At 47.3% G+C, this 24,723-nt stretch overlaps 4 protein-coding genes across 4 annotated transcripts; 2 read left to right on the forward strand and 2 right to left on the reverse strand.

The window, feature by feature from the left end:
* Window positions 1-4,209: 4,209 nt before the first annotated feature.
* Window positions 4,210-5,073, reverse strand: PtA15_5A7 (uncharacterized protein; the record flags this gene model as incomplete). The annotated part of the gene is made up of 2 exons (XM_053169600.1): window positions 4,210-4,905; window positions 5,008-5,073. 2 exons carry the CDS (start codon window positions 5,071-5,073, stop codon window positions 4,210-4,212), a joined length of 762 nt encoding a protein of 253 aa, XP_053019992.1.
* A 422-nt stretch (window positions 5,074-5,495) lies between these two features.
* Window positions 5,496-6,538, reverse strand: PtA15_5A8 (uncharacterized protein; the record flags this gene model as incomplete). Its single annotated transcript, XM_053169710.1, has 2 exons — window positions 5,496-6,261; window positions 6,342-6,538. 2 exons carry the CDS (start codon window positions 6,536-6,538, stop codon window positions 5,496-5,498), a joined length of 963 nt encoding a protein of 320 aa, XP_053019993.1.
* A 186-nt stretch (window positions 6,539-6,724) lies between these two features.
* Window positions 6,725-12,351, forward strand: PtA15_5A9 (uncharacterized protein; the record flags this gene model as incomplete). The annotated part of the gene is made up of 13 exons (XM_053169769.1): window positions 6,725-6,968; window positions 7,049-7,276; window positions 7,354-7,611; window positions 9,081-10,167; window positions 10,256-10,835; window positions 10,904-10,940; window positions 11,017-11,103; window positions 11,177-11,203; window positions 11,271-11,363; window positions 11,430-11,519; window positions 11,605-11,714; window positions 11,788-11,938; window positions 12,017-12,351. 13 exons carry the CDS (start codon window positions 6,725-6,727, stop codon window positions 12,349-12,351), a joined length of 3,327 nt encoding a protein of 1,108 aa, XP_053019994.1.
* Window positions 12,352-16,825: 4,474 nt separating this feature from the next.
* Window positions 16,826-19,291, forward strand: PtA15_5A10 (uncharacterized protein; the record flags this gene model as incomplete). Its single annotated transcript, XM_053168838.1, has 4 exons — window positions 16,826-16,873; window positions 16,945-17,962; window positions 18,047-19,044; window positions 19,139-19,291. 4 exons carry the CDS (start codon window positions 16,826-16,828, stop codon window positions 19,289-19,291), a joined length of 2,217 nt encoding a protein of 738 aa, XP_053019995.1.
* Between the last annotated feature and the right edge of the window lie 5,432 nt (window positions 19,292-24,723).

Raw genomic sequence — 24,723 nt, forward strand, 5'->3', positions numbered from 1 at the left:
TTGATCTAAGTTTTTCTAACATGAAATTGCATCTTAGTTGTCAGAATTCTTACAAAAACAAGTTTGACAGGTGTGTCTTAGTTCTGTTCCAGATAACATTATTCTTATGTAACTATTGCATGCAACTGATGATTCCAATGGTTGGTTTTACAGGGTCCAGATGGCCTAGCGGTAAACATCACCCACAGAAGCTTGGTGTCTCCCCTGCAACAACGTAGTATAATCACTTTGAAGAGAGTGAAAAGTCCAGTGTTTGAATCCCAGTGGACCCAACCCCTGGCCGCTACCACTTCTGGGCTTGGACAACTACACACCACCCATTCAACCTTCAACCCACTTGTTAGAGCATTTCCACCGCGGGCGGTAGTTTTGGGGCGCTAAAATTTGAACTCTGGGAGTGCGCAGCTAGTTTTAGCATCCCAAACTGCTGCGGCATACACCATGAGCCTCCAACGGAGTCTCTAAAAATTCCTGAAAGGCCTATCCCGTCGCCCCCGGTCCACTCCCCCGTCAACGACTATAATGGATTGGCTGGCAATCATCCGGAGTGCTATCAACACTCAACAGAGAATCATTTCAACGGCAAGCCAGTCAACACAACAGATATCAGCCGTTCTTCAAGGCAGAGCCGCCGCAGCTCAAGAGATACTCCGACAAGAAAGAAAAAGAAGAGAACAAGCACCACCAAAACAAGGCGGCTCACAAAAAGGACAAGCACCCAACATCTGGCAAGACTTTGAAGCAGGATACCAGCTCTTATATCATGATTACTTTTCCAAAGCACCCAGATACTCTGACTATAAGTTTTGCCAACGTTTCAGGATGCAACAAGGACTCTTTTTGAAGATTTTTCACAATGTCGAGCAGCACAATGTTTACTTTCATCACCGCTGTGGTGAGCCTCATCAAAAGCACCTTCACTCTCCGCAGGCTCCAGGAATCAACTATCAAGGCGACCAACCACTCAGGACAACAACACGGAACACCAGACACAGGACCCAGGCGCCTCAACATCAAACACTCCATCATCGCCAAATCCAGACATGCATCAAACATCAATCCACATTGGTCATCAACTCAACAGCCCTTTCCTTGTCTCTTGGTTTCACACTAATGCACCTACTTTGGGATTAGTACTTGTCTCATCTTCATGCGCCTCATCCCTTTTGCTCATTTCTCTTACACTTCTCCTTGATTGAAGTTTTTCACTGTTTCATTTTTCCCACAACCACAAGTCAACCGCCCCCCAGATTGTCTATATAAACTGCCCCTTTGTCCACCCTTTTGTCCCCCATCAGCTCATCAGACAGTAGTTGTTCAATAGTTATATAGTCTCATAGTTACCTTATAGTCAATTACAGTAGCCATTCTGCCTTGACAATTATATCATCTTGCCTGCTCAACATCCAGTAACCATTCTGTGGGAGAGCATTACTTACTTCGCCATTTCATCACCTTACCCTGATATCTTCTCGATCTTCTGCGCCACACCTTTTCTTGAGTTTCATTACTCTATTGGTGTCCTCTACTCTTTAGCATTTCACCCGGAGGGCAGCCTTTTCACGCACTCATCCCCTCCACAGCTATCTCTATCCCACGGAGTAGTCCCCACACCGCACAAACACATTGGGGAATCTAGGCTTGCAACACCAGGGAAGCTTTGGGGGCACTCCCCAGGGAGTGCCACAGCTGAATTTGGGGTTAGTTTGTGTCTGAACTGGGGCAGAAGTCCTTACAATGTGATGGTTAATTGTTCAATAACTGGGCAAGAACTATAGACCAATCTAATTTGGAGTGATATGTAACCGTTGGACGTGAACTATCATTCAACTCTGTTGGATTCATCTTGAAGTCAAGTTCATGTCAATCCTAACTTCAGTTCTACATTTCAAAATCAGGTAGCTCTTGCTTATCCATTTTTTTTTTTACATTGGGGTGAACTCCCTTCATCAAATATATATCACACCTGAAACGCAACTGCCTAGATTTGGATAAAGAAAATTGCAGAAGTGCAAAATGTTTTAATATTTGCACAAGAGCAATAGAACTATATTTTGGCTGGGTACAAAAGGGTGACACAGTTCATAAATCAATCAGCTGCAAATGCCCCTCTGTTCTAAAAAATGTGTGATTGGTGTGTGATTTGTCACCCTATTGTACGCGCGTACAATAGGGTGACAAATCATATTCCATCAGGGCAGTACTTACACTAATTTTTTCTTAAATTTTACCCTCATTTACTTGGCAGAAGTCCCCCTCTGGAATGAAAAGTGCCTGATTTGTCACCCTATTGTACGCGCGTACAATAGGGTGACAAATCACAAACTTTTCAGACCAGAGGGGAATTTTCGCCCAGTAAATCAGGGTGAAATGGTTTGGAAACACTTCAGCTGGACATGTCCCTCTGGTCTGAAAAGTGTGTGATTTGTCACCCTAGTACAATAGATTGACAAATCACACACAAGTCACACACTTTCCAGACCGGAGGGACATTTCCAGCTGAATTGTTTCCAAACTGTGTCACCCTCATTTAAATGGCAAAAATTCACCTTTGGTCTGAAAAGTGTGTGATTTGTCACCCTATTGTACGCGCGTACAATAGGGTGACAAATCAGGCACTTTTCATACCAGAGGGGGACTTCTGCCGAGTAAATGAGGGTAAAATTTAAGAAAAAATTAGTTTAACTGCCCTGATGGAATATGATTTGTCACCCTATTGTACGCGCGTACAATAGGGTGACAAATCACACACCAATCACATTCTGTTGAGGCCACAGCAATGGGTACAGGATGATGAAATGGTTCCAACACTATTCAGATTGACTTCACCCTTGGGTAAAAACAATGTGTGAGTGGTGCTTTGCACTTGAGTTAAAGTTTGGTTACAGACAATTTGTGTTCTGTGGTCCAGTTTAGTTACTACTGATTTACAGAAGAGTTCCAGCTGAGTTATGGATACTTCATATATACTTGTATATCATTTCATGTTTGATTACACATATGATGTAGTAGACATTGCGCTGAGTTATGGAAAAAATTCAACTTAAGGCACTCCCTGGGGAGTGCCCCCCAAGCATCCCTGGTGCGAGGCATCCAAAAAATCAGGGCATCTCTTGGAATCTTGGCATATGGTGGGTTGCCCAATGCAACCAATGAATACATTCAGATATTGTTGTTGTTTTTTTTTGGCTTTCTTCATTGATAAAATTTAAGAAAAAATAACTCAAGCATATCTCAAGGTCTCCTACTGACCATTGGAACTAGACAGATTTCTTTTTTGCAATGCTTTCTGTGGAGCCGGAGTTAAAATTTCTATTTCATCCAAGACTGAAAGAAGCCATGCAAAAATCAACATATCCTGCCCAACAACGTGAAAAAACAGGAAAGTATTGAAAAACTTACCGTGGTCGTTACTTGGCATGAGTGCTTGGAGCGCCGGGTCAAGAATCATTTTGGTATTCATTGCTGGATGTTGTTATTGGTGGGTATGAGGGATATGATGTTCAGGGGTGTGGTGGATGGGAAGTTGAAGTTTGACAAGGTGTTTTTTTGTGTGAAAGGAAGTTGAGAAGGGGATGGAGCAGTTCCTAGTGAGTCCCTAGAAGTCCCTACATGTAGGGACTCAAGGTTGATATTTAGGGACGGCCATAAATCTTTGACGCAAATAGCGCCCGCGGTGGGTTGGGTTGAGGCGGTAAACTCCTGAAATTTCCAACTAGGGCCCTGATTTAGGGCCCGCGGTGGGAATGCTCTTAGTTGTCCGCTTTACATGTATAAAAACTCTTCAATTTCAATACCCGTCACCCAATTGAATCAACCTGAAAAATGGTTGCACCCCATCCACCCCACAAACCCACATCACAACTCATTGTCCCTAGTTGTTAAGATTACCACATCCTCTACAGAACTTGGCCCCATAGAAACAAGTAGTGAAAAAAAAAACTACTACAAACATAAATAAATAAAATTCTTGTAGGTAGATATCTTGATATTCATAGTGTGCAATGCCAAAGGCAAAATTACACTTTAAAGAAAATGGCTGGTTTCTTCATAATGGGGGTACAGCAGAAGGAGAAGAAAACCATATGTAATAGTTTTTTATCATTTTCGTCTCTCTCAACGGTCCTTCAGAAAGGATAAAATTCGATACTTCACAGACACTCCCTTTTTTAATTTATTCCTCGAATATGATTACCTATAAAGGCTGGGTTAGTTTCTGAGAATTTCTGAAATCTGCTGCCATACTTCCAAGACCACCGAGGCTTGATGGAGTGGATTCGCAGAGGGTGAATGTTCGACGTCCCACGAGCAGGCTTCGATTTCGGGCCGGTTGAGTGGGCTGAGAACCCATCTTCCGACGTCCCGCGGATCCTTACTCGGGTTAGAGGCATCCCGACCGATGCCGATACCAATCGTGAACAGGCTCTGGGGTGAATGCGCCTTGAGACTGGCAAAGACAGATCTGAGACCGTTGTGACCCTTGTGCTTTGATGACTGAGGGGGCCGTTTGAGCCGAACGGTGAGCGGTTTGAGATCAAGCTCATCGTGGATAATGATAAGTTTTGTACGTTCGCCAGACTTGGAGAGTTGTGAGTGATAAGATTGGACAATCGGACCAGAGATGTTCATTGCAGCTCGAGGTTTGAGAAGGTGGAGACTAAGGTTGTTTGGGCTAGTCCCCTGGGTGGATGATAGCTGGAAGTCGTGCCTTGCGATCCAAGCTGAATGCGGCTTGGAAAGTTTCAGGTGATTAGATAGATCCGAGCTCGACTGCATAGATTGAAGCCGAAATGGCGGTTCCTTGTCGGAAGTGGGCCAGGATGGAGAGGCTGATACATAGTTAGCTTTGTACCGATGTTGGTGATTCAGCAGGTTGTGGATATTTTCAAGTGTGAGTTGAGAAATCTGAAAAAAAGAAAAACGGAAGAACCAAAATTCAGCACATTTTTCTTGATCACCCACCCAAGACGTTAATAACCTGTGACCTCCAATGGGAGACAGACTGACTGAGTGACGAGTGAGTGGATGGGTGTAGTTGCCCAGGCCGACGACCAACGCGTTCAGACGGGACATGCTATGTTTGCGGTCAGATGAAGCCGGCCGGCCAGCCGCGGCGAAAAACAAAGGCAGCCAGCGGACGGGGGAGTCACAATTAATCCACATGGCGTTTCAGCTCCACACCCGGTTTCTCTCTCTCTCTCTCTCTCTCTCTCTACATAGCTACATAGCTCAACGTTGACAACATCAGTGGCTGGCTGTCCCTTCAACGTGCAACGGTACCTGACACATTCACCAGCTCACAAGGGCTGCTTGCAACGTGTAGTGGTATGGCGTCGCCAGTGCAGACTAAATTACCATTGCTGAATCTGAATCATCTTTATCTCGAGAAAAATGAAAGCTAAGAGTAATAATAAACATAACAAAATGAAACAATCTGAAACAGAGATAGGTTGGAGTTGAACTTTTCTTCTTAAAAAAAATGAACGGATTGGGTTTCATGATGACCGATTTCCTGAGTCTTTAATTTGTAGCTCTGTCATCTTTTTGCCGTCCTTGGTGCCGGTCGAGGCCAGCATGGCTTCGTGAGCTTCAGCCTTGGGTATCAGTTCTTCTTTGATGAGTCGCTCTGCTAATGCTTTGACCGTCTCGGCCTGCGTGAGTTCGGCCTGGGCTGAAGAACCGAAACTCTGTTGTGATCGGCCTCTTGATTTTTTCCGGCCCGTGGTTGATTTTTGTTTCTCGAGTCTTTCCAATTCGAGTTCCCGTCTCGCCAATTCGTCGACCTCTTGGCCCCATCCGATCGGTCGATAGAGGAATCTCTGAGCCTTCAACGCTACATTAGTCCCTCTGACGGCATCCGTCCTGAGATAGTTGATCCACCGATTGATCACTTCCTCGTTTGCGTCATAGGCTTTGATTACCCTCCGATGGGTCAACCGCCAGAAGTTTTCTTGAGATTTCTTGTGAACGAATCCGGACCTCAGAACGGTATGTAGTTCGGTTTTGATGGGCATTGCGGCTGGTCGGGTGACGGGTATACCGAGGTGATAGGCAGCCTGGAGCGCAAAGCCGGCGACGAGGGGTAGTTGTTCCTTTTCTGGATTGTAGGCTTCGATGACCAAGGTGGCGACATGGATCCGATGGGTCGGTTTTAGAACTGGGGGGTCGTAGAGCTCTGGATGGGCCCTCATAGCCCAGCCCGGGCTTGCTGGAACATGGATGGGTTCTTCAGCCTGGCTGGTAGATTGAGCCGGAGGAATACTAAATAGAAGGCGAGATAAAGGAAGGCAGCTATTCATTAATTTTTTTTATCAAATTAAACAAGAATAAGAAAGACTGACGGTGGACTGATCGGAGTACTCGATCCAGCCAGTTGGGTCACATAATCCTCGATCGAGCTCGATTTTTGGCGTTCAACCTGAGTTTCCGGCGTATCGGATGATGATGGCTTGGGAGGATCACCCGGGCTTGCGACTGAGTAGGTTCTCCGAGGTATTGTTGCAGATAGCCGAAGCAGACGAAAAGATGAGGAGAGCATCGTTTGGGGCAGTGTGCTGGCAGCCTCGCTGTCCCCGCTGGCCCGAACATGGGCACTAGAGCGAGGCGGGGGGCGGGTGCTGCGGACGGATGGCACTCGGGGGTCCTCACGGGGGGCTGGGACGGACTTGAGCCGGCGGTCGTGAGCAGAAATGGGCAGCGGATACTTATTGCGGATACTTTCAAGATGGCATCGAAAAGCCTTCATTCGACGCTCAGATCATCACTATCAAGGAAAACTTCATGCCTCCTCATCAGGCATGTTGCCATCACCTCCAGGAGCACTCAAGCTAACGCACAAGTCCCCATTGGCTCAACCCTCGTCAAGCGACCTTCGCAATCATCCCATCCTGCCACTCGATCAATCCCCTCTCAGACCCCTCCTTCGAAACTCTTGCCCGTGGGAGAACCTGTGCAAAGAGCCTTGACTCGTAAGCATTTTTGTTTAATTATTTGGTCACCCTCTGCGTTCAAATTACAAGCTGATGATGATCTGCAAAAATTTGATTAGGGACAAAGAAAATCCAAACCAAGGAGAAACCTTTATCAGAAGAAGAGAAAGAGAATCAGCGAATTCAGAGGGAAGTAGAACTCACCGCACAACTAGAGAAATCCTTCAGACCGCCCAAGATTCTATTCGAAAATGAAAAGGTGGTCGTGATCGATAAACCAGCTGGATGTGCGCTACAGGCAGACCCTGGATCAGAGGCTTACATTCGATGGAAGTTAATCATGGATTGTCAGAAATTTTCCCATCCTTTTCTTTAACAAATAATCATCAGGAGGAAAATAACACAGGGGCGTTTTCTCATCAAGATCTCGAAAAAAGACGAGGAAAGCTGTTCATAGTTCACAGGTTAGACAAATCAACGACTGGGCCTTTGATCCTAGCCAAATCACCCACTGCATCACGCACGCTTTCGACTCAATTCAAGAACTCGACCATCAAGAAGATTTACTATGCGGCCATCCAGTTCTTGGGTGACAGGATAGGCCCGATTCAGGATGCTAAATCCTCCGGCCAGATCGAATGTAGGATGAGGGACCGGAATGATCGGATGGTGATTGCGGAAGGTTAGTCAAAGAAAGCGGTTTTCTTTTCTCTTTTTTTTTTTTTTTTGAGTTTTCGCGGTTTGGTTAAATATGATTTCCCAATTAGCAAATCGAACTGGTGCGGATTGTAAGCAAACTAAAACAGAATGGGAATTAGTCACAGCAACAGTTTAGCTCTCTCCGCATTTCTCCCTGATCTTCATTTCACCGAGCTCACCAATCCTATCATCTTGTCTGCTCATGCTGATCCCTTTTTTTTGGGGTTTTTTTTTTTTTTGATATCAGTCAAACCATGCAATCGTCAGATTGAGACCGCACACCGGTCGGAAACATCAACTCCGGCTACATTGTTCAAGATTCTTGGCTGGGCCGATCGTTGGTGACTTCAAGTATGACTTCCGCTATCTTAGCCATCAATCCCAAAAAGCCATCCACAACTTCTTAAATCGGGAGGCTCCTGGAAGAATCTTGCTGCACTGTTCTGAAATCGAATTCAAAGTTTGCCATTCGACCTCTCATCGCCTCACTTATTCCAAACAGGGATAGCTAATGTTCTCCTAATTTTATTATCGGCATGGGTTCATCCATCATCCAGCTTTACAAGAAAGAACAGCCCCGAGAGTATACAGTTCGAGTCAGCAGTCCTATTCATGACGATTTCAGGATCGTCTGTGATCAGCTGGATCTCAGTACAACTTCGATACTCTAGCACATTCCGTCATCCTGGTAACTCGAGTCGCTCGAAGCCCAAGATTGTCAGATTAGGAGGGGGAGGGGGGCGTGAAATGATGCGGTCGACAGAAAGATGTGCTCGTCACATCAAACTTGCATCACCACCCTTGTTTCGAAAACGGAAAGTAGAAAACCACCCCCACTGCGCCCAGGATTGGTTTTCTGCCCAGCTGCACAAAGCGTCAATATCTTCTTCTGATGTAAGAGTGGGGTGATTTGATTGTTGTTGGGACGGACGGGAATGGTTTTAGGGATTGCAATCCAGCTTTCAGATTGTTTTGCCCTTGCAAAAGCGTAGTCGCTGCTTGCTTCCTTGCACTGCCTAATTATTTACAGGCGTTGTCGGAAAAGAAACGCATGGGAGGCAACTTCATGTGGGGATGCTGTCGGCTGTCAGCGCGACACAGTAAATATGTAGAATTTGAATTTTCGTGGAGATGGAGTGATGACCGTGGCAGTCTGGCGCCATGCGGGATGTCCCAGCCCTGTTCCCGGTCTGTGACAGCCCGCCGGGTATACATATATCCCGCCTCCACCCACCCCCACCCAGCCACCCCCACCCACCCCCACCACCATGCTCGCGCCCAAGACCATCCCCCTGCTGCTCTCCTCCCTCCTGCTCATCCAGGCCAGGGACTCCCTCCCGCCCAGCTCGCCCCGCAAGTCGCTCAACTATGGCCCCGAGCTCACCACCCACGCCGCCAGAACATCGCTCTACGCCCACAACAGCAACAACAACATCCACAGCGAATTCCAAGCTAGCTTGATTCGCTTCAACGCTGCATCCGCCACCTCCCTCCTGCCCATCAAGGACTCCTTCCACCAGGCCGATCCATCCTCCCTCAAACAGTTCGGTGTCAAGATCGCCGCCGAGTTCCTCCACCATCTCCACCCCGCCGCAAGCCTTAGCTTCCAGCTCACCTCTGCCCATATCTCCAAACACACCAGCGTTCTCCACGCCTACTTTGTCCAGACCATCCCGCTCGGTGATCTCGATCACCACCTCAAAGTCCACAACGCTGTCGCCAACCTCAACCTGGATCTGGACCCCCGATCGCCCTCCTTTGGACATGTGCTCAGCCATAGCGACTCGTTCCATCCGATCGTCGAACATCCCTCCTCAAGCAATGCGATCAACTTCCTCAATGCCTTCGAGGATCACCAGGACTCTACCTGCGCCCACCTCAAGAATCAGTTCGATCGCGTCCTGCGATCCCTCTCCTCGAGCCATCAACTACTCAATCAGCAAGTCATGGGTCTGTTCTCTGCCCAGTCGAGTCAGCCCTCGGCCGAGGATGAGAAGAACCTTTTGACCGATTTCAGTGAGGATGAGCTCCGCCTGATTGCCGAGTGTGAGATGTCGAGCGGCGCGAAAAAGCCCATTCGCTCTGACATAGTCGATCCCAGAATCGCCCTCGTCAGCTTCCTCACCTTGGCTGCCGACCCAGAGACAGAGAACCACTTGCGCTCCCGATCTTTGGACGATTTGATCCAGTCGATCGGCATCGCCAAGAAAGCCCCCTCTTCCTCCTTCCAAGCTACCAGCGACTCGGCCGAAGGGCCTGCTAAAGATGCCCCGATCTTCGAGTTATTCAACGTGCCAGGTGCACTCGGCCCCGACTCGCTTGATGGTTCATCCGCGTCTAGAGCTACCTCAGCCGAGCTGGCTTGGTTGAGCGTTGATGACGAGCAGTCAGACTCCCAATCCTGCAAACGCGAGCTGAAGATGGTTTGGAGGTTTGAGTATCGGAGCAACTCCAACTGGTACGAATCCTACGTTGATGCCAGCTCTCCTGGCTTGGTGCCCATGGTGGTCGATTGGGTCAATGACTTCAGACCTACTAGGTTCGTACATCATACCTCTCCTTCCACTCTCACATCCTCGAGTTGTGCCGTCTGGAATGGTGCACTGATCCCTGCTATGTCTTTCCAGCGAATTGGCGCCCTCGTACTCTCAGCACATCGCTATTCAAACGGCTCTTACTGAGGAGTTTAAACGCCTCCCGACATCACTCGGATCCCTTGGTAGGAATCCCTCGCAGCCCAAGTCCGAGGCGGATCTTCCCGTCTTACCCAAAGGGGCTACCGAAGAACGACGGTCGGCTTCATATCGTGTATTCCCCTGGTCGGTCAATGACCCCACCATGGGCAAGCGCGAGATTGTTGAGGCTCCCTCCGACCCGGTCGCCTCGCCACTTGGCTGGCATACCATCCCACCCACCCAACGTATAAGTCAACAACGCGACATCAGTCACTTGTCCGCTGGCTGGTCTCGCCATCTACCTCACCATGGGCTTCGAGCTACCGATAGCCGTGGAAACAACGTCTATGCGCAAGAAAACTGGGAGGGATTGGATAACTGGGAGGCCAACTACCGACCCAACGGTACCGATGACCTCCAGTTTCACTTTCACTTGGGCTGGAATCATACTCATAGCCCGACTGAGACCCACATCAATCCTAAACGGTACATCGACGCTGCGATCAGTGAATTGTTTTTTACGTGTAATGAAGTAAGTGATGGCCTATCTTATAAGCCATCTGGTCGATTCTAACTTGGTGGCTTGGCTTTCGTTGGTAGTATCACGACCTGACTTACCTCTACGGATTCGATGAAGGTATGTGATTCACTTTATCCTGTTTTTTTTCCCATGGTGATTCCGATTATTGATCTAATTGCCATCTCAACCCCAGAATCTGGAAACTTCCAACAACACAATTTCGATCGAGGCGGCAAAGGTAATGACGCTGTGATTGCAAATGCCCAAGACGGATCTGGATGTGAGTTCGGTTGTCCTGGCATTGTAACAATTGGTTAAACTGATTTGATCCCCCCCCCCCCCCACCGCATTAGACAATAATGCCAATTTCGCTACTCCTCGTAAGTTGACTCAACTCCATTTACGCTCGCGCTGCAAATCCCGGTGCTGATGGCAACTGCTCTACAGCTGACGGCCGCAATGGTCGCATGAGAATGTATATTTGGAATGGTGCTGAGCCATGGCGTGATGGTGATCTTGAAGCCGGGATCGTTATCCATGGTGAGTGAGATGATCAAGTAGAGGATATTGTTCTTCACAAAATATTTAATGTCGGTTGGCTGCCAGAATACTCCCACGGTGTCAGCATTCGTTTGACTGGTGGACCGGCAAACAGTGGATGTCTTGGTTGGGGAGAATCGGGCGGTATGGGCGAAGGTGTGTGAAATGGCCTTCATCAGATCCTACCCCCTCTTCCGCTTACCCCGCAGCTAATCAAGAGAGGACATCCGTTTTCTTGCAGGTTGGGGCGATTTCTTCGCAACTCTGATCAGAATGCACAAATCGAAGCCGGTTGATTTTACTATGGGAGAATGGGCCAGTGGGGTCAAGGGGGGGATCCGAAAGTACAAGGTGAGGAACCCATCGATCGAGTCTTCGTAATTTTTGGCGTATTATTAACGACCTTGCATGTTTATTTTCTCAGTATTCATTGGACAACAAGATCAATCCGGAAACCTATCAGACTCTTGACAAGCCTGGGTACTGGGGTGTTCATGCGATTGGAGAAGTCTGGGCTGAAATGCTTTTTACTGTTGCTGAAGAGTTGATTGCGAAGCACGGCTTTCAACCAAGTCGTGAGTACATATTTATTGGAGAATTACTATTTGTTTCAGTTTGCGTTGGACCTGACTGCCTTCTTGACCCGTTTGCAGTGTTCCCGCCCACGGGCGAGACGGATGAGGATGGCTTTTACAAGGTGTCCAAATTGAGTGGCAAGAAGGTTCCCAAACATGGCAACACGTTAATCTTCCAACTGGTGTTGGATGGAATGAAGATCCAACCCTGTCGCCCCGGCTTCTTTGATGCCCGTAATGCGATCTTGGAAGCCGACTCGATCTTGACTGGGGGTGAGAACCAGTGCGAGATTTGGAAAGGATTCTCTCAACGTGGCTTGGGACCCAAGGCCGCCATCAAAGGAAACACTCCTTGGGGCGGCGGTATTCGTACCGATGATTTTTCTCTTCCCCACGGTGTTTGCGAACCTTGATCCTGGAAATATCTGGGATCTCGTCCTATCAAAAACTTTTTTTTGTCTCTCATGCATTTCTAAGCCACTTTCCTTTTTTCATCTCACGCAACCGCTAGCATGGATCCCTCAAACAATCATCACAGGTTTCAAGATCCGCTACAAATGCTGACCGATCAAACCGGATCTTCAAGCAGGCGAATGTTGTTGTACACAGTCTTTGTAAAACCACGATTGATAGCTCTCATCTCTCTATTGATTGTGTTCAATTATTTCTTTCTCTTTTGTGAATATTTCTCCTTACTATCATTCACAGTACATAAATATGTACATATTTACTACATTGTTGTTTTCCTAGAAATTTCTGACCCTGCTCGTCCCTTTGATCAATTTCTCCTGGGATGCAATGTTCAGATCATCCTTTCTCGCAGTGTGAAGAGCACATCCCTACAACCATTTTGCCTTAAACTTAGTCAGTCCCTCTTCTGCCTCCTCCACAGAGACCCTGCCGGGCTCTCCTCCAGAAAAGCTTTGTTAAGCTCGATTTTGCCTCGCTTTGCATAAGCTCCAAGTGCTGAATCCGCGAGGGTAGGCGAGGATGCTGGTGTCCTGCAAGCTCGAGTACATAAAGTTCGAAATTCCAACCAAGTCCCACGCTGCTGCGAGTTCAGCCTACCCCCAGGGGCCCAAAGTCTCGAGGGACTGTGTTCAGTCGGGGTAAGATCCATTTGCATCACAATGCCCATCTTGTCTTCTGGTCGATAACAATGCTGCTCTGCGTCCATGGTGAGAGATTTGGTTGTGAGCACGTCAGATGGGGGCACTATCCAGGCCGGCTTTCAATTCGCTGTTGAACGGGACCGGTGATGAATACGCTGTGACTTCTTCTCAATCTGCTCAAGGTGGTCCCACTGGGAAATTCACCCCTCTTTCTTCATGGACCATGTGAATGTAGGACCTGATACCAACGAGACAAGAAACCGATTTTACCCGCTGCGCCTATACCAAACATTCATGGTGATTAGATGACAAAGCGGCTTGGTTGCTCTCAAAAAGAATATTCTTCATTACGGACTTGGACCCTTATAGCGTTAGCTGGGGAATGCCCGAGCCTACATCGATATCACCCTCCAGCTCACATGATGTTGGTGCTTCCGCTTTGTGGCGCAGGCCGGAAAAAAAAAAATCGGCCCACGTTTCCAGATGGTGATCGAGTCAAATTATCTAGGCCTCTCTCTGTTCGACATCTGGACTGCAAAGTATTTTCGACACTTGAGAGTAAATCCACGTGCAATCGATCGCGCAAGACCATTCGCTGACTGAAAGGGTTGTGTTCTTCAATTTTTACTCACCCAGATCACCTCATGAATTTCTATAAGTTTGAGCCCCGACAAGTTGGACATCGCTTCAAGTGTAGCCAACTCCTGAAGGACCACTCAACCATCCATCTGCATTGTAACAGGCTTGGTAAGAGTTTTCCATTACTGATTCAATTTTGAACTTCGCTAACCTTTTCACCGCCAATGAAAGCAAAAGTTTTCAGCTTTCCATACCCTCTTTATCATTATTCATTCGTTTTACAACTACACACCATCATGCGTGTATCATCTTGCTTCATTTCTGCCGTGATTTTACTCGGTAAGTCAGCACTATATAGTGGACCTCGTTGTCATTTTCCAAGGGATAATGAGACTATTGATATTGAATTTCTAATTCTCTTATAGCCGGTCAATCGCAGTCTGCCCCGATCTTTGGCCTGGATGGCGGGCTTTTGAGCACTAACGATCAGCTCCTCGGCGGCCTAACACACACCGTCAATGCGCTTCCCGTCACGGGTGAATTGACTCACGGTTTGCTCGGAGTGTCTAATGATGGTTCCACTGAGGCACGTTCCACTGACGGCTTACTTGGAGAATCGAAATTGGAGGATGTCCTTAACGCCCCGAAAACCAACAGCTTGCTCGGAGGCTCCCAATCTGGTGGATTATTAAATCTTTCTGGATACGACGGCGGCTCTTCTCTCCTCAAGACACATGGTCTATTGGGCGAATCGTCACTCAGAAAGCGAATCAGCCTGCCCTTAATTGGCGAACTGGGAAGCTTCAATGGATTTGCATCTAAAGCAAAATCGATAACTTCCAGCGTAGGTTCTAAGCTCGGTGGGCTTCTCCGCAGGCGTGATACCCGCTCGAGTTTGCCTTCGTTGAACTCCGTGCTCAGCAAGATACCGGGCGTGGGCTACCTACCGGGTGTGCCTAACATCCCAGCTCTCAGCAGCTTGCCGGGCATCAGCGACATCCCCGGGCTCAACCTCGTCCCTGGTCTTGGGAGCACAACGGCTGCCAGCGGCCTCGGTGCTACCGTCACCCGCATAGCTACCACCCACGAGAGAGCTACGATGGCTACCCTGACTGACGGCCCTGCGCAAGGCATAAACACGGCATTTACTGGGTTCTTCGGTGGCTTGAGCCAGGTCCCTGTCACTTTGGACAACTTCTTTTGAGGTCTTCTGAGGGAAACCCAAATGTCAGTGTCCGCGTTTGAATTTAACTAGATGCAAAGAAAACTCACGTGTGCTTTCGAATCTAACTATCTTCCAGCTGACAAATTCCCAGAGGCTCGGCCACGGCAGCAATGTCTTTATCACAATGACATACCGTGTACAACTTGCGCCCATGAGCTTCCGAACTGAAAATTTCGTCCAAACCGATCTCATTACTATATGGCTTGTCATAAGAACACTCGATCATTTCATCTAAATATCACATGAGCTATCCAATTCCTCAACGTTACACCCACACTGTCGTAACCGGAGATTATTTATTTTAGAGATCTTTGCAAGCCTGGCAGTTAAATTACTACTTACATTGACCATTTCCTACACGCAATTGTTAAAGATACATTTGTTCATCCTACACAAAGCCCTCTCCCCCTCACTGTAAGTGGGAAGCGTAACTGCTGTTACCCAGATAATTAAGGTGAACAAAGCGTGCGTTCATCGAGGGTGACCAGTAATAATCACTATGGGCTGTAAAGCTTCGTATAATTAGTGCACCGAATGGCAATTAGCCCACTCCCAGCCTTATTTTAAAGTGCCAGTAATAATCACTGTGAGCTGTAAAGCTTCGTATAATTAGTGCACCGATTGGCAATTAGCCCACTCCCAGCCTTAATTTAAAGTGATTGTGACTTGAGTAACGTTGAAGCAAGTTGCATGTTGATTTATAATGTTTCTTGTTTACAAAAGCTTTGCCATTTTGCACGTCCATGAATCCCAACTCGTTAATTATGAGGACACAATCTATTTGTTGAAGTCTGTATCTGATTGTATGTATGTACAGTGACTGCGCATGCACCCTGCATTATGGGGGAGATGAATCTAGCCTAAGCAATTCTGCTTTGGTAGAATCACCATGGTTATCTACACACAAAAAAAATGGTCAAGTACGTATCCTCCCACCCAGCCGCGGGCGGATCTCATCCAGTATGACCAATACCAATCGCCGGCGCGGGTATTGGTCATACTGAAACGGACCAGAATGGCCGGAACAAAATGTCCATTGAGGGGAGTAGTTTGATCCCTTCTCAATGACCGGTCGGGGTCAGCCATCGACGGCTTGGTTGGTGAGTTGTTCTTGAAGGCCGGATGGCAGGTCGCGAAGGGAGTGTGTACCTGACAATGATCAAGACAAGGTTCACACTCCCTTCAATGACCGGAATAGACGGGCCATCGATGGGAGTGTGTACCTCCTCTTGATGGCCGGCTATCGAGTAGTGTGTTGCTCTCGATGACCTGTACAAGCGCCGGCCATTGAAAGGACATTTCGCACTCCTTTCGATGGCCGGATGTACGAGAAAGTAGATTATACACACCCGGCATCAAGAGCTCTTCAGCCTTGATGACCGGTACGGACCAGCTACCCGGCCATCGAGCGTGATCGCCGACACATGCTGACACATATGTAGATGAGCGCCGAGCGGTACAACCGGCCACGGGGAGGGGTAACATACAAGTCCCCTCGATGGCCAAGTTGTTCCGGTCATTGAGCCTCGATGACTGGTCCGTTCCAGCAGTTAAAGCACCCGCTTCCCGGGGAGGCTACTCGGCATGTCGGTTGCTTTTTTTTTGTTGCACTTTTTTTTTGCTGTTGTTGCAAATCCACAACCAAATTAAATTGGTGATCTTTGTTTAGGCTACATTCAGGTTCGCTGCATTATGGCAGCAGGCGCGCGTTTTCCTGGGCAGACGCGTCCGTTGGCAGTGGCTGGACTCCTGCGCCGCGCCCGCCGGTGTCCAACTGTCGCGCCAGCTCGCCTCAATCCCTGTTGACCATCTCCACCACCAACCAACCACCAACGGAATATATAGCAACGAACAGATACATCATACACGACTACCAAACGACAGACATACGCAGGAGACATCCGGGGCAGTCCTCCATCTCATCACCCACTCCGACTCACGCTCGTCCCCCACGGGATATTCTATTCCAGGATGTTTTTCTCATCGGAGATGCTCTCGAAGCGAGGGCCACTGGCTAAGGTCTGTCTTACATTCACCATCCCACTGCCACCGAGACTGACTTGTCAATGAATTCTCTTGATCACTTTCAGGTTTGGCTGGCAGCCCATGTAGAACGCAAAGTCTCGAAAGCTCAAACCCTTCAAACATCCATCCCCAGCACTGTCACCGTCATCCTCGAACCTGCTTCGACGATGGTCTCGGCTCCTCCCATGGCCCTGCGTCTCTCTGGCCAACTCTTACTTGGAATAGCGCGGATCTACAGCAAGCAAGCCAAATATCTGCTTGAAGATTGTAGCGAAGCATCGGATAAGATCCGGACCGCCTTTCGCTCGGAAACCATTCAGGCTATGATGGACGAACCAGCTCGGGAAGACCATCTAATCCTACAGGTCCAACCTAATGTCACCGGGCGTGATGCAATCAATCTCAGAAGTGCTGCCAACCGAGACCTGTTTGATTTTGAGCTCGAGTTTGGAGAAGGCTTCGGTTACGGCTTTGGGGAAGGCTGGGAAGACTTAAATCAACCGAATGGAGCTAGTGAGATCGTACCCATCGTCAGCACGAGTAGGTCGAGGATTGACGGCAATATTGGTGATATCACTTTGACTGAGCACCAACCCTTCATGCCTGGTGGCGATCAACCGGAGGATAGACTGGATGACCTTGGAGAAGAAGATATGAACTTGATGGGCGAGGGCGCCCCGCTCGACCTCGGTCTGGTCTCCGAGACCGAAGGTTTAGAATCTGAAGCTAGAACCCACAGAAAAAATCGCCAAACACGCGACGGTTCCGCCGTTGATGATGAGAGACAAGTAGCTGATGATACCATGGAGATGGAAGTAGGTCGTGATGCGCCAGGAACAGCTGATAGACGTAGTGCTCGGGATTCGTTGGTGCCGGGACAACTGGGTGATCTATCGGTTGACAAGAGCTATGATATGCCTTCCGGGATGGGTGATATGAGCTTTGATCTTGGAGGCCCCGCTCCTGGCTTCGAACCGGCCGGTCTGGATGTGGAACCTGGCGTCGATCTTGGTTTACATGAAAACCAAGATACAGGCATGCAAGATATCACGATGGCCGATGGTCAAGACGTTGCGGCAGGTGGTAAGATCAGTTTCATTTAATGCTGCGTGCCAATAGTTGATGGTCAAACAGTATTAACCGTGCTTTGACTGCCTTCGGAATTAGATGGTCAAATGACTCCCCGGGCCACAACACCTGTACCCAACCCCATGCTCGATCAAGTTGATGTTACCCCTCGTACCTCTCATCACCTTGCGCCCCACCTCACTTCCCCAGCTGTAGGACCAGAGGGGGCTGATCAACAGCCACCCAGGAAGAAGACAAAGCATCAACTAGTCGATCGCGTCACCGAGCTTACCGGGGGAGACCATCTCTCCTCTTCGTTCAACACGGGTATCAACCAGCAAAGTACTCTCGATCCACCTAGATTCTTACCAAAAGATCGTTACCAACTTCAACATCATCGCTTGATGCTCGACCCCTCGTGTCACGAATTTCTACCCAAACTTCTTGATGTTGATGGCGAGAGCTGGCTGATGGCTGCCCCAGCGGGACTTTGTAAAGAGTTGCAAGAATTATTCAAGTTTCCGGCTAAGGCCAGCGCGTTGTCAGCGCGAGGACAGGGTACGAAGAGACTTCGAGACGATGAACCGGAACGAGAAGAGCTGGGAAGTGAACACGGCAGGCGGGCACATAGTGTTGGATTTGGAGAAGGGGATTTCAGCCGGATCGATACCGTTGGGGACGAGACCTTTGATTTGATGGGTCACCGAGAGGACGACCAGGGAGGACTGTTCGGAGCAGACGACGGTTTCCAATTCGAGTTGCCCGATAAATCACACGCCGAACAAGAATCATCCGCGCCCAACGATCCGCTGCAACCAATCGAAGGACCTGAAGCTGATTTAGACCAACCTCTCCCGCCATTACCTGCTGAGCCAGAGGTCCGGCGGCAAAGGGCCGAAGGAGAATCTTCAAAGTTGGACGTGTTCGATGACTCAGGTGATCTTCAATCCCTAACTCAAGCCGTCGAGTCAGCCGAGATACCCGGAACAGCAAGTCGAACCAAGTGGAGTAGGAATACTGTCAAGGCTCTTACGGTCTTGAAGACTGAGCTCGCAGACGGACCTCCGATGCTCAAATTTAAAGAAGTATCCGATAAAGTAAGTACACTCCCTCCCTTCCTGACAGCGATTCCTACAAGCCCCCAAAACACTAACACCTCTCATCATCATCATCATTTTCTCTCAACCTCAGGCAAGCAGACGAGCTGGCGCTGCTTTCTTTTTCGAACTGTTGGTCTTGGGTACCAGAGATTGTTTAAAACTCAGTCAATCCGAACCGTTTGGGGAGATTGAAGTCGAGAGTCAAGATCGATTATGGGAAGTTTTGGAAGAGCAAGCCATTTAACTCTGATTAGCGTTGTCCCATGATGAAGAACTAAAATGATTTACCGAGTGCTTTGAACTTAATTTACCGAGTGCTTTGAACTATAACAAATTTACCGGGTGCTTTCCAAAAGTATAGTATCTGTACGAGCATTGACTCTGGACATGGTTTGGCTTTTTGGTTCATTTGCCTTGTGTTGTGTTGTAGGAATGTGTTATGATGTAGGTTGTGTAGTAACTTTGGATGAAGATCTGGTAATGTTTGTATACCTGCATCTGATGTATCTGGGACTTATGTGTGGAAGCGGGAACTTCGGAGAGCCTGGGTCCCCACAAAGCCACAGCACAGGGAGAATTTCAAGTTTAGGAGGTCTATGTAGTGGGCATTAAAGTTTTATCCCCTTGTTAGATCACCCTGGCGTATGCTACAGCAAATATATGTGCAGCGGAAGAGTGAGATCGGGCCTCACTAACCTTTTGACGGAGTCACAGTGTCAGGTGGCTCACAGCGCATAACGAAGATGCCAAGTTATGTATGCGTCCTCTCCAAGCATCACCATCACAATGACTAAGAAAAGTGTCTATTGCGAGTGGTATTGTGTTTTTCGGCCATAATATGACATATCGCCTGGCCGGACGTCTCAACCTCTCAAATTCCAATTTGGCCAAACCGCTCCTGATGGACTGTTTCCTACTTTTGATAGGCTCTTTGGAAAAAATAAAATAAAAAAAAGGCGGCCGGTGGGAGTCGAGACCACTCACTATCTGATCAATCCGACTTATTCAAGTTGTTTGTTTGAACATGAAAGTTTTCCATCAATAGCGACATGATCCTCGTGTATAATTATGCCTCCTTACTGGGACGCTATCAAGAAGAGGAGTTAAGGCCTCGAGGAAATTGAATAGAAGACTTTACGGTCCAGCTGTGTCGCAAATTGCTGCTGCTCACACGTGTTCTCCAAAAACAAGGTAAGTCCACTTCCGATGTCGAAGTGTTCTAATGGCCAGAAAATCAGCGAGTCAAAGTCACAGGAAGTGTAACTCTCTTCAGCGCTCATGATTGCGAAACACGATAGTTTTGAGCTTCAGAAAACTATACAAATAGCTTGGGTACATCGGGGGAGGAATGCCGAGCTATGCCGAGCACGGAAGGGAATTCCATTTACCAAAAAAGTTCAAGACGGATGATCAGCGGTAAAAACATCACATGTATTCATTTAGGTGGCTAAATCACTGGGTGAGGGATGGGGATCTTTCCCGCCAAATGTTGCAAATATACGCAGTGCACAGTCACCCTTGTAAGTTTGAGGAGCTATATATCAGGTCCTGTCCTGTCCTGTCCCAAGGCATTCGGGAAAAATCGAAAGGGTTCCTGAGCTGAGCAAAGTCTGGCAAGAAAGTCAGAGTATAGTGGGCCAAAATAAAAGCCATTCTCATATTTGAAAAACCAAGTCTCCAAAGTTGGAGATTGTTGCAGTCTTTCTTGCCATTGATGGTAAACAGATGATGTGGCCTGCATCTCTCTCCATGATCATGTTTTTGGATACATCCGCAATGTTGTTTGTGGTAGACAATTTTAAATGTGAAAGATATGTGAGCAAAATAGACTTAGGAAAGTGATAATTTGTTATGAAGCTTGCATTATCATACTAGGCAAGATCTGGTTGGACCTCTAAGCTGGAACCCCCGGGCCACTTTATGGGTTACTATGTCACTGGCAAGTTGAACTGTTTCAACGTTCTAAGTGTACAATTGCTACCATAGCTTGCTGTTACACGACTTCTTGGCAATGTTGCAAGAGATCTACATCAATGACAAAAGCGGACTTGGCCTTTCTCGGGCGGTTCCTCAATTGGATGCAATCTCCTAAACACATCTCCAATGGTGCACCTAGGGTTGGAAGAGGTTCATTTACACGCATCTGGGAAGACCCCCCAGCGGCATCCCTAACAATAGACAAGGTGTGATTATACCTTGAGAATGTTAAGCCTGAAGCTTGAGGGTGGGCCTTTGACCCTCTCTGCAGGATTTTATCTTTGGATCAAATCTTTCTGGTAGGCAACCGTATCCTTGAGCTGACGCATCAATAATGTTGGCCAAAATTTGAGTTGACCCTAGTTGAAACTTGCCCCCATCAGATCACTGTTGCACTGTCACCGGCAAAGCTTGATTAAAAACAGTTTTTGATTTCACATAGAATTCAACAAGCCATGAAGCTGCTACATTCATCAAGCAACGACTCTAAAAGTTGATCCAAGTGAGCCGGGGTTGAGGCTGATTATCAGATATCGTCGTATTTTGCTCACAACTTTAACATTATTCAGCATTGTGTGCCACTATTGTCAGGAAGGCTAGGCCAACAAAAGATAGCAGAGCGGATCTATTTACTCAATGTTGCAAAGGAATCCGCACATCTAAATGAATATTTATGTGGCCATCCGTTTACATACTCTTCCATCCATTGTACACACTTCAACCACTACCAGATATCCAGTAAGAAATCCAGGATACCCTGTATCCCAAAGCACACTCTGTAATAGATAGGAGTGTGCCAAAGCACACTCTAATAGATAGGAGTGTGCCAAAGCACACTCTGTAATAGATAGGAGTGTGCCAAAGCACACTCTGTAATAGATAGGAGTGTGCCAAAGCACACTCTGTAATAGATAGGAGTGTGCCAAAGCACACTCTGTAATAGATAGGAGTGTGCCAAAGCACACTCTATAATAGATAGGAGTGTGCCAAAGCACACTCTGTAATAGATAGGAGTGTGCCAAAGCACACTCTGTAATAGATAGGAGTGTGCCAAAGCACACTCTGTAATAGATAGGAGTGTGCCAAAGCACACTCCGTAATAGATAGGAGTGTGCCAAAGCACACTCCGTAATAGATAGGAGTGTGCCAAAGCACACACTCTGTCATAGGAGCGTGCCAAAGCACACTCTGTCATAGGAGTGTGCCAAAGCACACTCCGTCATAGGAGTGTGCCAAAGCACACTCTGTCATAGGAGTGTGCCAAAGCACACTCTGTCATAGGAGTGTGCCAAAGCACACTCTGTCATAGGAGTGTGCCAAAGCACACTCTGTCATAGGAGTGTGCCAAAGCACACTCCGTTATAGGAGTCACCAGGGGGGGATGTGTTGCACTCTCTAGAGAGTGCCGGACCATAATTTCTATCTAGAATTCTGGCAGATATGTTCCATTGCCTCATGTGTAACTGAATTGTGGGTTGGTTGTATGTTTATAATCAACTCATACTGATCTTATCTGTGTCTAATCTTGTTGTGTCTGGCAAGTTAAACTGAACTAATGGGTATTTCCACTCAGTGGCAAGTGCACAAAAAGGGATTCTCCGCCAACCAATTTGTACCCGCCATCAAGTGGAGACATCCTCTGCTTTTTTACTTGGTTGGATGCCCATCAAGTGGAGGAAACCTCCACTTGATGAATGATTTAGATGATCATCAAGTGGATAAATCCTCCATTCTATGATCTTTGCTATTGACCATTGAGTGGAGAAATCTTCCACTTGCTGACCACGTATAAAGCCCATCAAGTGGAGAAATCCTCCACTGCATGGACAGTTTCTATGTTCATTGAGTGGAGAGCATCTTATCTCAATTACTTGTGTATACCCACCATTGGGTGCAGGAATCCTTCACTTGATTACAGGTGACTGGGCTGTGAAAAGACCAGCTCAACAACCAGTACATGTAGGTAATTGAGGAGTCTCTTTACCAGCCATTACTGTACATTGAGCTGTGCAATTCCCAGCTAAAAGGCCAGTAAATTCTGGCCATTTGGCGGCGCTTTTGCAAGCTGGGGCGCCACTTTATACTGCCCACAGAGCTTGGGAATGTTGGCTTGATGACCAGTATGTGCTGGTCATCGCACTAGGGTTTTGCCCATGTAATGACCAATAGGTACTGGTCATTGGTTTTGAGCTTGGATAGGCAGCGGATTGGTGTCCATGGCACTTGTCCACCACAACACTTGAGTGAACATTGCAGTGGACAAATGACAGGGGTCCCCGAGTCGGGGAAGCCCTATCCCAATAACCAGCAGATACTGGACATCGCACCGGCCTTTCCGAGCTTGTTTTACAGAACATACTGTCCAAAGAGCTCGGGAAAGCCCAGCTATAAGACCAGCATGTGGTGGTCAACAAGCCAGGAATTTCCCAGCGCGATGGACAGCACCACCTGTTCATTGAGTCTGGGTACAGGTGTTAGCTGCTGGCCAATGTCCACCCTGACGTTCAGACAAACATGAGGGTGGACATTACAGAAGTAAAAAAACCCTCCCGAGTGAATAAGGGCCATGCTGAGCCAATCCAAATTTCCTCACCCGGCCATAGCTCACTTGTGCCAACCTTCAAACACCCATAGACAATTTTTTTAATACTTGTCCTCACATAATTATGCTGCTCCTGCTATCCTAAGGCCAATGATTTTGAGTGGTCTTGATACAGCAGGTCCACAGTGCGGAATTAATAATTAAAAGCCAGTGCTACGTAAGCACCTGTATGTGATAAGAGCATTCAGTACTATTTTTTTGAACTATGCACATGGAAATAAAGGTACATGTGATGAAAAAATGCTTCAAATAGGAGAAAATTTGTGGAAAACATTTGCAGATAAGATGTGAAGATGGTCAATCCACAAGACAAAAGGTGTTACCCACACTGGGATGTGCGTGAAAATTTAAGAATTGAATGCTCACTGTGGAGTTCTCAGATCAGCTGCTGAATTATTTCTCCAGCTGGTTCCAGGAGCAAGGGAATATTGGTGCGCCTGTCAATATCCACAAATATACCCCCCTTCCCTTTATAAGCTTTATTTTGGCCTCTAGGCCGTGTGTTTTCCAGTCAGTTGTAGATAAAGTTTCAGAAATTGTACCAAGTTTAGTCATGTACGAGGCAAGATGTAGATTCCCAAATGAACAGCTATTCACACTTCCAACTTGAAAATTATTTTATGGCTCATACCTTGGTAAAAATGGGAAGGAAAACCAACTCCGGTATTTTCACATTTCATATTGCTTGGAGTGCAAGCCCACATTACGCAGGTCTTCCTAGCTTTGACACTGTTTGATACTTGAAGAATACAAATTGATTTCAAACTAATTTCTGCCCAATTTGATATGGGAATTTGCATGACATAAATACGCTCAAAGGATTCATCTCGCAGCTGGCTGATCCTCTGAATTTGCTATATTTCACAAGAACTTTTCATAATTTGATGTCATGTTTGTTTTGAATGAAAAATTCTGCAATGCAAAATATTCCCTGTCACTTGGCTGAGGATATATTTTAGCATAAGGATAGGGGAATTATTGGATAAAATTGTGTTCATTGAAGCTCAATTCCACAATTGTGGTAATGATGAACCCAGCACAAAACTTCAGCAGAGATATATTCATGCGTTGGAATTGTGTGAAATATTAATCCAAAA

The sequence above is a fragment of the Puccinia triticina genome, chromosome 5A (genome assembly GCF_026914185.1).
Source record: "Puccinia triticina chromosome 5A, complete sequence".
NCBI classification, from domain to species: domain Eukaryota; kingdom Fungi; phylum Basidiomycota; class Pucciniomycetes; order Pucciniales; family Pucciniaceae; genus Puccinia; species Puccinia triticina.